This window comes from Otolemur garnettii, unplaced genomic scaffold (genome assembly GCF_000181295.1).
Source record: "Otolemur garnettii isolate 467f Iridium unplaced genomic scaffold, OtoGar3 scaffold00021, whole genome shotgun sequence".
Taxonomy (NCBI): domain Eukaryota; kingdom Metazoa; phylum Chordata; class Mammalia; order Primates; family Galagidae; genus Otolemur; species Otolemur garnettii.
In genome coordinates, this window is record NW_003852416.1 from 16,934,555 (window position 1) to 16,948,837 (window position 14,283).

A 14,283-nucleotide genomic window follows, 5' to 3' on the forward strand; every position below is an offset into this window, starting at 1 on the left:
TCTCAGGTCACCATTGTGTCCATTGTCTTATTTTATGACAAGTAGTCCTGAGGCGTCAGCTCTCAATCAGGATGACTGTCTAAAGTACATGGTCTGGTTGGGGAGAAATGCCCACTAGGAAGTCCAGGAGCAAGTACCATGCCTGCAGTGATCAGAGGGCCTCCCGGAGGAGAGGACCTCTTGGGAAGAATTGAGATGGTAGAGAGAAAAAGGGAAGGCATTCATGGCAGGAGCCAACAGCTAAAGCAAATGCTTGGAAAGTAACAACCTGCACAGAACGGTATCGTTGGCACATAGTAGGTGCTCAATACACCTGTGTTGAATCATGATTGTTGCATGGAATGGTGGGGGCAGAGTGTCAGGAATGGTGGAATGTGGGGAGCTTAGATTGGCAAGAAAGACTAAGCTTGAATTTGGCCTTTATTCTACAGGCAACAAGGAGCCATAGAAGGTGTTAGAGCAGGAGACTGACTTAGCAAAAGCCTAGTTTAGAAGTTCAAGTTGACAGGCAGGAGCCAAGGTTCCATCCAGGTGGTAGTTGGAGGAATGCAGGTGTGAGGCAAGGGTGGGACAGGGGTCTAGGGGACCCCCAGGCCCCCAGCAAGGGGCTCTAATAAAACACAGAGTCTGCCCCTGAACAGGACTTACGTAAAGTCCCCTTTTGACCTGAGAGAGGCTCTACTATCTAGAAGGGGGATACCCCTTCTCTATGTTGCTGCCAAGTCCTTCTCATCTAAAGGCAAGAAGCCACTGCCCCCTCCCTTCCTCTGGCAGACTTTTCCTACCCCCAATTCTCTAGCCTTGGCTGGGAGGAGATCCACAGCAGCCTCTGTGGGATGACATCACCACCCACTGCCTGCCCAGTGGTTTCTCATCTGGATACCTGCTCCCAGCTCCTTCCTGCCCTAGGCAGGCAACCCCCTAAGAGGAAGCTGCCAGAGGAGCGAGCTGGGAGCCTGCATGGGCTGGGGGAGGTGTGCAGGACCCAGAAGGACAGTGTCTGTCTTTGTATCCATCCCATAACCTTTGGAGTAGCCTCCAAGAAGTGCCACAACCTGTCCATGCTAATGCCTGGAGAGCGTTTTCTTAACTTTTTTACCTGTGTCCCAGCCTGTTAGGCCAATTTTCCAAGAAGGTTGTGGGGGCAGGGGGTGTGGGTGTGTGGATTTTCCTCCACTTTGAAATCTTGCCTCAGATTTTCTTGGCTTGAATTGAAATGAGCTGATGTCTCCTAACTCGCAGCACCTCCTCCTTGTCCTCTCTAGCATCTTCTAGCCACAAACCCCAACGTCCCTGCTCCTCCTTCCTGTTCCCCTCCTCCCCTCTCTCATTTGGAGTTTAGGCACCAACTCTTCCCGTATTTCAGAGGTGAGCCCCTGCCTGGCTTGTGCATACTGATTCCACAAACCAGAGAGTCACTGTGTTCAGCCATCTGCTGGTTCATTTGTTTTACTCATTCATTTCGCAAACATTCATTGAGTGCTTTCCACCAACTGGGCACTGTGGTCTGGTCCATAGAGGTGGTAAGAGTCAACAAGAAACCCATAGTCTAGTCCAGGCGGCCTCAAACTACGGCCCATGGGCCACATGCAGACCGCCTAGGACATTTATCCGGCCCGCTGGGTGTTTTTGCCGCCGCTGCCTGTCCTGCTTAGCAGCCACCTCATCCCTGGGCCTGCAGTCCGGCCCTCCAACTGTCTGAAGGACAGTGAACTGGCCCCCTGTTTAAAAAGTTTGAGGACCCCTGATCTAGTCTTTATTAAGCACCAATGGTGTGCCGGGTATCTGGGGGATAAGATGAGGCAGGTCCCTTCCCTAGAGACCAGGTATCAGTGGCCGGCCAAGGCTGTGTACAGGGAGGAAGTTGAGATCACAAGAGATGGTGTCAGGTGGTCTTAGTTGAATCCCACCTGTGTGATCTTAGGAAAATTGCTTGCTCTTGCTCAATTTGCAAATGCCAAGATGTGGAAACAACCTAAATGCCCATCAACCCAGGAATGGATTAACAAACTGTGGTATATATATACATATACCATGGAATACTATTCAACCATAAAAAAGATGGGCGTCTTTACATCTTTTGTATTAACCTGGATGTAGTTGAAACACATTCTTCTTAGGAAAGTATCCAATATACTCAGTACTAATATGACAATCTAATACATGCCCCCATAAGAGAAAAACTCAATTCAAGTTGTGGGGAGGGGCCCAAGGGAAGTGGGGGTTGGTGTGCTCCCACCTAATGGGCACAATGTAAGGGTCTATGGCACACCTCTTGGATGTGGGACACAACTACAAGAAGGACTCTACCTAACAAATGCAAACATTGTAACCTACTTGTACCCTCACATTAATCTTAATATTTTAAAAAAGATTGCTTGCTCACATGTTACTCAGGTTGCCACTGTGTAAGATGGGGCTACAGCAGGGTCTGCCATGTAGAGTTGTTGTGAGGATGACAGGCAGCAGTGCCGGCATGCACAGCCTGGCACGGCACTGATGCCCAGTAAGTGCCCCTGAAGGCTTGCTGGTGTCATTGCCATGATCTGCATACACTTGGGACTTGGAAGGCCTAACCCGCTGTGGAACTCCTTTCTTGTGTTTGTATCTTAAGTCTTCCTTTCCCCCTTTTCTCATCCAGTGCCCCCTAGACTGGTAAGGGAGCCCCCCAACCCACAGAGCAGAGACTGGCCCTTTTCCTGCCAGGTACACTTAAGAGGTGCTGTTGGCCGTGGAGGCTCCACACCCAGTGCACCAGGCCAGGCCAAGGCATGCTGTGCTGTGCCCCAGGGGCACAGTGGGAGGCAGTCTGTCAGTGCAGTGCCCACTGCTGCTCTGCCCAGCTGGCAGGGGCAGGCCTAGAAGCCGGCTGCATCGAAGTGCAGAGGCCGGGTGGGCCCTGCTGCCCAGCTGTTGTTTGCATTTCTGCCTGAAATACAATCCTGGCTTTGGAGGGGCTGCCTGGGATTATGCATGTGCGAATCCATGTGGCATGCCTCAGCTGGGACAGAGTCCCTTCTGAGTTTCCAAAGGGTTCAGCTGGACTTGCAGAGCCCATACCTCATGGGAAGAAACTGCTGGGGTCAGTGGGCTTCTTTCTCCCTCAAAGGAGGGCCTCCCATGGGTTTTCCCAACATTCTGTGGCAATTGCCCCCTGCCCTAGGGTGGATGGAGCCTCCCCACGAAGGACCCAAAGATCTAAGCAGTGCTTCTTACTCCTGGTGCATGATGGGGGCACAAAGCGGGTGTCCAAAAAATACTCATGTCTGAGCCCCAGACTAATTAAGCCAGGCTTTCCAGAGCGTTTAAAGCTCCCCAGGTGATTCTGTGCTACCAAGTTGAGAATCACTGTGCTAGAAGGATGAGATGAATGGAAACAGAAACCAGTGGCGGTTGTTCTGTAATGGAAAGACAGATGGCCTTGAACCTAAAAAAATAGTGAATTTGGTTCTCCATCCCAGCTGTGGGAGCTGGGGTGTGTCTCATACCCTCTCTTGGTCTCTGATTAGTCTTTTATAAAAAGAGAAGATAAGAGGAGTGTTGTGAGGACAAATAGGGCAGTAAATGTGCCTGGCACATAACCTTTGCCAGGTCAGGCTGTCACAGTGGGGCTGTGTGGCGCCTGGAGACCCCCACCATTTCTGTAGCCAGACTAGTGGTAGAATCCCCATCCTTCAAGGAGACTGGCAGATGAACAGTTGTAGAAGTATACTAGGAATTCCCTTTGGGCTGAGGTGGTCTGGGGAGGCTTCCTATAGGAGGTGACTAGTCCATCCCTGGTTTGTAGATCCTTTTAGGTAGGAAGGCATGTAATATCTTAGGTGTCAAGCTGCTGTCTGATGCCACATAGCTAGTGGGCTAAAACGGGCATCCAGCCTGTTCACCTTCCAGCTTGACGCTTACTTAACAAATGTTCACTGGTCCAGTGGCTGAGGTGGACAGAGAAATTGCTTGCTGCTGGGAACCTGGGGCCTGCATGGGGTTTGGGGGCCCAGCCCTGGGCTCCTGGCAGCGCCTCAGTGAGCCCCAGGGCAGGGACAGCTGAACTTGAGGAAAAACTGGCAGGGGGCGGGCTGGCTCTGGGACTTTCTTCTTGGATTTCAAGTAAACAGTCTGGGCCTCCTCCCCTCCCCTACCTCCTCCCCTCCCCTGCCTCCACCCCCGGCTCCTCATTCGATGGGTCTCATGTGTTTCTATTTAAGGGTTGCGAGTAAGCCCCAGTGATTGGCGGCCTCAAACCCTTGACTCTTTGCCTGGGCCTGGGCCGCAGAGAAGTTCTCTCCTGTCTGCCTCTCCCTCTCCCGCCTGAGGGAGCAGGGCTGCCTTTTCTCTCTGCTTTGCAGGGCCGAGGGTCGAGGCAGGAGCCTCCTCCTTGCCTGTCCTCCTTCTCCCTCCTGCACTCTGACCTCAGCCCTCATGGGCTGCCCTCCTGCCCGAGGCCCTCCCCTTGCACCCCTGCTGGCCCAAGAGTCTGGAGAGACCACATGGGCCCCAGGCCTCTCCGCAGACGCCCTCATGCTGGGCTGTGACTAACCCATCCGCAGAAGCTTCTAAGTTCTCTTAGCCTCCACCTCCACCTCCTGCCTCTCTCCTCCCCTCCTCCACTGTCCCCTCCCCAGCCCCCTGGCTCCCATGTCCCCCGGTCCCCGCGGTGTAGCGGGCCGGTGTGGGGCCTTGCTATATGGCCTGTCCTTGGGGCCCAGCGAGCTGCAAGCCCCGGCTGCGGGCTGCCCCTTGGAGCGGCACTGGCGACGGAGCAGCCTCCCCCGAGGAGGCCGATGGACAGGGGGCGCCCCAGCCGCGGGGCCATGGCTGGCCGCTGGCTCACCGCGTGCTTTCTGCCCTCGCCAGGTGCCGACACCAACGCCGAGCCCATGATCCTGGAACAGTATGTGGTGGTGTCCAACTATAAGAAGCAGGAGAACTCGGAGCTGAGCCTCCAGGCGGGGGAGGTGGTGGACGTCATCGAGAAGAACGAAAGTGGTGAGTGCCTGGCCGGTGGTTGTCCACTCGGCTCCGGCCTGGCTCCTCAGCCGGGCTGGTTTTTGTTCATTCCTCCTCCCCCACCTCTGCAGCTATACGTTATTTCCATCTGGCAGGGAGAGGGCTGAGGAGGCTGAAGTTTCCCCTGTTGGTTTGGGCTGCAGGCCAGCAGTTTGCCTGGTGGTGGAAGAATGTCTCCCCTGCCCGGGTAATTAACCGGCTTGTGTTAATGCAAGGCCAGGGCAGCAGACACAGGTACACCGTGCAGCCCCTGCTCAGGGTCCCCATGCCCTCCAAGGCCCACAGAGAAGGTAGCTTCCAGCTCACCCGGTACACAGCAGCAGCTTCCTCTGCTGGGGCCAATTCGAAGCCTGGGTCCAGGCAGGGGCAGGAGAATCCAGCTAGCTGGTAAGGAAGGCAGGCCATAAAATCACCATGGGGTCCAGGGTCCCCAGGACCCCAGGGAGTTGTTTAAGGAAAGGCCAGGCCTGGCAGAGGTGGTGTCTGGCTGGTGAGGTGATTGGCTCCTGCAGCAGGAGGCCAAGGCCCAGGCAGGAGATGAAGTCAGATCCCCAGGCCAGAGAGGGTCCTACAGCTGACATAAAGACTGTGTTGACAGCTGCCCAGGGGGTGCTGGTCCCAAAGTTTTTGCCGAGTAGACCAAAGTGCGTTGATCCTTGCCAACAAGAGTCATAACAGGTGGAGAAAGGACAGCCGAAGTCTGTTAGTCCCCAGGTGCAGGACCATACAGCCCCTATAGGGCCAGAGATGGGACTTGTTTCTAGGACATCCACAGTGATTTGCCCCACAGCCTGCTAAGACTTGAATTAGCTCCTGGGGTGTTTTGTTTGGGTTTTGATTTGCTGTGGGGAAGGGCCCTGTGTACAGGAGCCTCTCTGAACCATTTGGTGGATATTTCCAGAGGGGAGGGGCCTGTTATTCTCTCCTTGTCCCACTTTGTCCCCTTCCAGTATTTTGACCCCTAAAAGGAAGGCAAACTAAAGGACCATGGTGCCCATTCTATAGATAGAATAACTGAGGCTCAGAGAGATCCAGGGGAAGCAAGTCCCCTGAGGTTGTGCAGAACTAGGGTATTCCTGGGTTCTTGATTCCTATGCCTCTAAGGGATAAGGAACTGCAGGGGCACTGAGGAAATCCTAGTAGGCCTCCTGGGGGAGGCAGGCTCAGGAGAAAAGGGCTGTGGTGCCATTGTAGACCTGACTCATGGCCCTCCTGGGTCTAGGGTCTTAGGTCAGGCTGTGCCCTTGTGTCTGGAGTCATCACTAAGGTGGTTAGCAGTGACAGTCCCCAGCTGGCAGAGGCATGTCCCAGGTGCCCACAATGATCTTCTACCTGCACAATTTTGCCCCCAGTCTTTGTCATGCTAACAGCTCCACGCCCTTATCCCCAAAGGAAGCTGGCAATGCCATGAGGGTCTGGCTCTGGAACCCCTGAGCACCTTTGAGACTCAAAGAAGGGATCTCTGATGGTGAAATGGGAGGTCCCAAGTTAGGGAGATGTTTGTTCTGGAACTTGCACCAGGAAAGTATAAGGTCAGTTCTTTTCAGAAGTTCTGGCATAAGGACTCTCCTGCCACCTTATTTGCCCGGTCTCACCTCCACAGCTGTATAACCCTTGGGCAGCAGGAGGTAATGAACCCCCGATGTCTTTAGGGGACAGCCATGGGCCAGGATGGCTGAGGAGGGGATACCACATGAAAAGAAGTCCATCCTGCTTTGAGGCTTCATGACTCCAGGGACCTGGGTGCTTTCTCTGTCCCATATCCAGGACCCTGGGAACACTTGGAGTCCTGTCCAGGAGTGAGGGAAGGAGAGCTTTGAAAAAGTGAGAGTCTGTGTGAGGCTTGAAAAAGGAGACGGTGCTGTCCTGAATACCTCCTGATGACTGTGTGAGGTGCCCAGGTACCCTAGCTCCCCCTCACCACCTGTGTCCAGAGCTGCCCAGTCTGGCACACAGACCCTCTGAGGAAGCTCTGTTAGAAGCAGGATTCTGCCTACCACTTGCTGGCTGGGTAGCTTCAGGTCCCTTAACTTCTCTGGGGGCCTTAGTTATCCCTTCTATAAGATGGAGGTGACCTGCGTGGAAGCAGGGGCTACAGCTAACATTCCTAGGTCTGAACTTCATGGCTGGGTAAATCACAGGATGTGAACATGGCTTTCCCACTTCTCTGGGAGTTGAGTGTCTTTACTGCAGAGGCACCTGGAGTGTATGGTTGCCTGTGCAAACCCACTCATCTGTAGCTATCAGAAACCAGGAGCTTAACCAGAGAAACTAGTGGGTGGAAGGGGGAAGGGAAGAGGGCCAGACTGCAGATCCTTGGGAGGGTGGTTTCTGATCAAGGAAACTGGAGGCTGATGGTGGGGGAGTGGGGAAGAGGAGGCATGTTGTGCATCCTGCAAGCTGGCTTTGGAAAGAGTGGTGAGTAAGGCTTCTGAACTCTGGAACAAAGACCCAATTGTGATGCCTTTGACCCTGGGACAGGGTGAGTGTGTTGAGGCATTTGCATTTCTGGGCCACAGCCCCATTCATTACCATCCTCACCTCTTTGCCCACTGGGTACCAGGATTCTGCCTGTGTCCCCTATCACTTGGCTACAGTCCTTCAAATAGCATGTCTATAGAGTGATCCAGACATCTCTGGCTCTGCCTGCTCGTCACAAAGGCTCTGTGTTCTCATTGGTCTAAAGAGATATGTTTGGAAGGTGATTCCAAGTCTGTAAGCAGTAGACACCAAGTGTAGTCACACAGTTCTCATGTATCACTCGTTTAGGATCATGGAACCCCCTTGTGGTAGAAGGTACTTTAACCATTTTGTGGCTGAAGAAACAGGCTAAAGGTTAAACAGTCTCCTTAGAATCCGAGAGCAGAGATTTCTCCTTAACAAAGACCAGGTGGGAAGTGGGTAGAAACCCAAGCTGGTGATGCTGGGGGTTGGAGAGAGACACAGCTGATCCAGATGACTGCAGAGCTCTGGAAACATCCTTGTGGAAGGATACTTCTGTATCCCTCCCAAGGTAATTCATGTTAATTGATCATAGAACTTGGGGGCAGGCAACAGCTAAGAGTATCTGAGGAGCGTACCTAGCACTGAGGATAAGCCTATCCCAGGGAACAGAAGTTAAACCCAAATCTGGACCAGCTGGCTTTCAGAAAACCAGTTTCAATCAAGCGTTGTACCAGGGAAAAGGACTTTTTCTCCATTGATCAACAAGAGCACATAGAGCAGAAAGATTCCATAGCTTTGGTAGCTCTGCACCCAACAGGCCACACCAGGGCATGCGGCAGCCATTGTTGTTGTCTTTGGAAACCCCGCCATCCTTGACGTAAGCAGCAGTGCCTCAGAACCTTCTTTGTAGGACATTCTTGTGCCTCAAAGACCACATTGGCTTTACTCTCCTGCAGGCATAATTGGGTCTAATTTCTGACAGCAGTGATGTTGGGGTCCTGGTTGCTCTGATCAGTGTGTTAAGCAAAGCGGCCTCCAAGTTTCCAACATTGTTTCCGTCTTCTCAGGACTACAGGCCAGGGGAGGAAGTGGGGAGATGAGTCAACAGAATTTTTCCTGACTCAACTTTCCTTCTCTGAGTCTTTGCTTATTTCCTGGCATTAGCACGAAACACTGTGAGTTCTTAAACTTCCTTGGAAGCAGGGAATTTTAAGGTCCTGTGGTGCATCTCTTATTTTACAGGTGAGAAAACTGAGTCTTGGGGAAAGTTTGAGAATCTTCTCTCCCCTCCAGAGTCTGCTTTGGCCACAGTTGAGTTGTGAGCAGAGGACAGAAATTCACTTAGACTTTCTCAAGAGATTATTGAAAGGATATAGGAAAATCTTACTGAACTTCAGGGCGAGAAGTAAATCCCAGCTTTGCAGGCTGGGACTGGGAGCCACAGAAAGTGACCACAAGCCAAAGCAGCTACTCTGGCTCTCTGTGTACCACACGGCTTTAAAGCACAGCTTCTCCTAACTGCAGACCAGCCTTCCTACTCTTCTCATTCATCCATGGCAGCACCTTATCTGCATGGTGTTGGTTTGTCAGGACCAGACTCTGCATGACTTTTCAGTTGAGATAGCTATCAACAATTGACCATGTCCTCTGATCCCATGAGATCCAGGTTTGAAGGTTGAATCTGATTCGTTCCTGGCCAGCCAATGGATTGGCAGATCATAGATCAGGTGTTCAACTTTGGTCCAATCAGCTGTGTCCAAGAACAGCATCCCAGCATATAAACATGGCTACCTAAGGAAACTCTTCCTCAGTGGCTGTTGGTAGAAGAAGGGAAACAAACATTGAGAGGTGGTGAAAGATACCAAAAAACATGGTGGCTACAACTGTTTTACTTTCTATTGTATGTGTAGTGGAGAAGGCAAAGAATCTGGAATCCAGTGTTGGGTTTAAGATCTAAGGCTACACTGATAGAAGTAGAAATCAGTTTGTTTTCTGTTGGGTAAAAGTGGCTAGTGATAATGTACCCATGGGGCTAATGGAGAAATACACTCTAAGTAGTATTCATTCACTTACTCACTCATTTATTTCACAATTCTTGAAATCTTCTTCTGTCTCAGGCCCTGTGCTAATAATTGGGGATCTAATTGATGTAAACCCTTTGGGCACTTAAGGGATAGAATGTACTGTGAGGCTGGGGTAGTTTACAGACTTTGCTTTGTCTTAATGGATTTTATTTATATCTTCTATGTCTTTCACTTACATTCTGTGCTTACTAAGGAAGCACCTGATTACTCATTCAGACTTCTACCCTGCTCCTAGAAAAGAGGTGTCACAATAAAGATAGGATAGGCTGTTTCTAGGAAGACGGGGTTATTGCAGTATGCACTGTGGATAAGTGACATTAACCCTCTTATCTCTGCAACAGCCTTTTAAGAGTTTGGTTGCACCAAGAGTTAGAGGTTGCTGTGAGCTAAGATGCCACAGCACTCTACCAAAAATAACCAAGTGAGACTTTTGTCTCAAAAAAAAAAAAAAAAGTTTGGTTCCAGTTGAACCAGTCTCCATTTGGATGTGATAATCCCCACAGAGGTGGCAGCTGGCCCATGAGGTACTGTCCCAGCCATCAGAAAGCCTCTGACAGCCTTTCTCTTCCTAAGTGCAGGACATGTGTGTTCCTGGTCTATCAGTCTCGTCAGTAGAGTCCATTCTAGTCTAAGACCATCTCCAGTGTGCAGCTGTATCCACTTTGTGGAGTTGGCTGGAGGGAAAGGGGCCAGGAGGCATAAATCCGGAACAGAGGTGGGCATTCTAGTCCAGCCTTGGGTCTTTCAGCTGAGCTTTATTCACCCCAGGTTGGAGATTGTTTGAACAATGAAATTGCCGGATAGCTTAGCAATTAGGAACATGAACCTTAGGTTAGATAAACCTGTTTTTTGTTTTGTTTTGTTTTGTGGCAGGGTCTCTTGTCACTGGGCTAGAGTGCAGTGGCATCATCATAGCTCACTACAGTCTCAAACTCCTGGGCCCAAGTGATCCCCATGCCTCAGCCTCCAGGCATGCCACCGTGGTTGGGTTTTATTTGCTTATTTATTTATTTTAGTAGTGATGGGGTCTTGCTTTTGTTTAGCTGGTCTCAAATTCCTGACCTCAAGTCATCCTCCTGCCTAGGCCTTCTAGAGTGCTAGGCTTACAGGTGTGAGGCACAGCGTACATCTTAGAGACAGGTTCTTATTGTGTTGTCCAGGCTGGTCTTGAACTCCTGGCTGAAGTGATCCTCCTGCATCAGCTTCCTGAAGTGCTAGGTTATAGAAATGAGCCATTGTGCCTGGCCCAAATAAGCCTACTTTTAATCTTGATTTTGTGACTTTCTGTGGTTAATCTGGGAAAGTTTCTTGGGTCCTCTAAGCATCAGTTTTCATACCTGTGAAATGGGGTAATTCTACCCACAGCTGTAGGATTGACATATGTGCTCATTCAAAAGGAATTCAGTGCTAGTAGCAGGCCTGGAACACAGTAAGTGCTCAATATATGATAGCTACTAGTGACACCACTGGACTGAGGCAGAGCAGGTGAGGCCCATAGGGGGCTGGTTTCCCCACCTGGCTACAGAATGGACTGTACTTGGGGTGTCTGAGCACTCTCTCAACCCTGAGGTCAGTGAGAGGGGATGGCAGCAGGGAGTTTACTGTAAACCAGTGAAGCCAGGACAAATCATTCTGGGGCCAGAGTCACCCCCCCAACCCCCACCCTGAGTGCTTACTTTAGTAGTTTTTCTGGACCCAGCTTGTAACAGGAAGAAGAGTTAGAGATAGAAACCAGGTTCCACTCATCAGTGGAACCTGAGCAGGAGCCTCATGGGATTGGGGGCTTTTGTGCAAGGCTAGGGAGAGGAGAAGCAAACCTGGGACAGAGCAACACTGAAGATCCCTCAGTGGCTCTGTTGGATGGCGCAGAGCTGAGATACAGGGGTGAGGACTGGTATCTAGGGGAAGGTTTTTTAGGGAATAGGAGGCACCAAGTTGGGCTTGGAGAATGCAGGGTTAGATCAGCAGAGAGGGCCTGGGGGCAGTGGGGCTGAGGCCACAAAGCAGAAGAAAAGGAGCTGGGAAGTAGGGGTGGCAAACACGGACTGGGGAAAGCTGGTGAGCAGGGAGCCCCTGAAAAGGGTAGGCAAGCTGCCCTGCTGTGCGAAGAGGGTGGCGGCTCTGCAAATACTACTTCCTCCAGCTAGATCTGCAGGGGATGTTGTCGGGGAGGCATTCAAGGGCTTGTCAGCACTGAGCGCTGCCAGCCACCTGTGGAGCCACCTGTGGAGTCAGCTGCCAGGCTGCCAGGTGCGGCAGCAGGCAGGGGGTACTCTCTCTGCCACACCTCTACTCTGCTCAGGCAGGCTGACATTGACTTTGCAGCCCTACTGCCTCCCATACTCCTTCAAGACCATTTTCCAGTCATTCCTGAGCCAAAGATGGTTGAGTGGTAGTCTCAGAGGTGGCTTGTGTGGCCTTGGAAATTCAGCTGAGGTGCCAGAATGATGCCAGCCACTCGTCACAGCCTCAGCCTCAGGGCAACACCTGGCTGCCTTCCCTTTCAGGGGACAAATAGGTTTCCTCTGGCTCTGTTCACAAACATCTCCAAAAGGCTGTTTTTCTAGGAACCCCATTAAACACGCTGCCTAACCCCCCAGCAAAGCCAGTCTTCAGAAGGTTGGTCAGTCATCTGACCATAACTAAAGCCATATTAGTTAACTAACTGACATGCTGGGATCCAGAGGTAACAGAAGCCAACAAAACTCTGCCCACGTAGATTTCAGATATAGCAAAGAGACATGTTAACAAGTAGACCAAGAAAATAATTCTAGATGTTGATACATGCAAGGCCAAAGATAAGCGAACGCGACAGCAGCCAATAAGCAGGGAGCAGGGCTGGAGTGTGGTCGAGGTGGGCCTCTGTGCAGAGGTGCTGTTGAAATGAGGACAGACAGAGCAAGGAGAGTGGAGGAAGAAAAAGAAGACCCACAGGTCTGGGGGAACAGTGGTGAGCAAGGCAGAGAGGGAGGTGGGAGTCAGATGGCACTGGACGAGGGGATGTTATTCTAGGCATCGCCGTCACGGGACATCAGACTGAGCCCCACGGTGGAGCCAACAGAGAGGATCTCACTCTTCTGACCCAGATGCACCTTTGCACAGGCGCCAGTGAGCAGGCAACTCCACAGGCCTCTGCTCACCCCAACATACACATCTACTGCCTCTGTCCCCTGGTGGCAGTGACAGTTCTCAACCCCCATCCCATCTCCTGGCTGACGTGCAGGGAAAAGATCTCCCCACACAGCATTTCCTCCACTCTTATATAACATTTCGGCAAAGTGTAAAACAAACATTTTCTGGGGAGTATAATTTGTCAGGACCTCAGGGAATGTGGCTTGAGAAATTGCCCCTCCCTTGTTCTTTCCCCGGCTTACCCTACGGCTGCGTGATATTGCACACTTCAGCAGTTGGGTTTGCAGTAATCACTGTGGTGGTGGTAGGGCTGACCACCCTCATCCCTAGCAGCATCTTTTCAGATTCCATAACTTCATCCTCTGGGTTCCCAGTGCTGACCTAGAATCCTGGCCTCGTTGCAGGGGAGCAGCCCCGTGACCCAGTTAACCCAGACGACCTGCAGAGTCTAGAGGGTGCCAGTGTTGAGGGGCTCCCTGTCCTGGGAGCTAAGCTGAGTCCCAGAAAATGGAAGAAAACTTCTGGCACATGTAACCCTCAAAATAATACAGTATGAAGTTGTTATTTTTGTTTCATTTAGTTGTCTCCACTCCCACTTTCCTTCCCCTTCTTCACTGGGCACCTCTGACACTCAAGCTAAAGTTTGTTTGCTTCCCCTAAGTTCTTATTGGACTGAATTTGGGGAAGTGTCCCAGGAGAACCATGGGAGTGAGAGAGAGCCAGATACAGGGTAAGTCTGCCAAGGCCTGGCCGAAAGTGACCAAACCACCAGTGGGTCCTGAGGATGGACGTGCAATAGCAGATCCTTTGCTCCTTATCATCTGGGCCCTTGGTGTTGCCACAGACCACCCTGGGCTTGCTATGTCCTGGAAACTTGTGTTTCTAGAAAAGCTCCAAGTACAGAGGCCAGAGCCTGCAGCCCTGCTAAAGGGTCATCAGGCCAAGCAAGGCCACCTGGGGACATGGATGCTTGTGCCAGCTAATTAGGGATTTTGGCCTATTTTTTCAAAGTGATTTCTTTCTGAATCACAATATCTTATGTTTTACAAGATATAAAACACTGCAGCCTATAAAACATCTTGGCAAGAGACAGGGTGAATATTGGCATCCAGTCTTTCCTAGGAGGAAACTGAAGCTCAGAGAAGTGAGGTGACTTGTCCCAAGGTTGCATAGCTGAGAGGTGGGACATGAGCTTCAAACACGACAGTTTGGCCAGCATTCGAAGATCTGGATCTTGTATTGCAGATTTGCTTCTTTGGAAAGCCAAACCCCAGTGTGCCTTGCTGTGTGAGTTCAGTAGATCACAGAGCAGGGAAGCAGAGGTCAGTCCTGCTACATCCCTGCTGGGATAGGAGAAAGAGGCAGCAGGTCAGAGAGAGTCTGAAAGGGAAGGGAAGTGCATTGACCAAGTTTCTTGCAAGGGAGTTGCATGAATGTTCCCACCTTTAGCTAACCAGGGCCAGCAGGAGGAGGCTGGCTACATGGGTGGGTGGACAGAGCTGAGGGTGTGAGGAGGGTGCTGATTGGGGCTCCAGCCCACACAACTGCCCCTTTTTTCAGAACCATCCTAGCCCCTCCCCAGCCACATACTGGGTCTACCCAAGGAACACCTGCCTCC

The 14,283-nt window shown here is 51.4% G+C and overlaps 1 protein-coding gene across 2 annotated transcripts in view; it reads left to right on the forward strand.

Moving 5' to 3' along the window:
• Nucleotides 1–14,283, forward strand: part of SH3PXD2A (SH3 and PX domains 2A) — a 240,458-nt gene that overhangs the window by 180,389 nt on the left and 45,786 nt on the right. For both annotated transcript variants that reach the window (XM_023511719.1, XM_003787195.3), the window contains exon 8: nucleotides 4,852–4,983. In XM_023511719.1, the coding sequence (XP_023367487.1) occupies nucleotides 4,852–4,983 (132 nt within the window). The remainder of the gene's footprint in view (nucleotides 1–4,851; nucleotides 4,984–14,283) is intronic.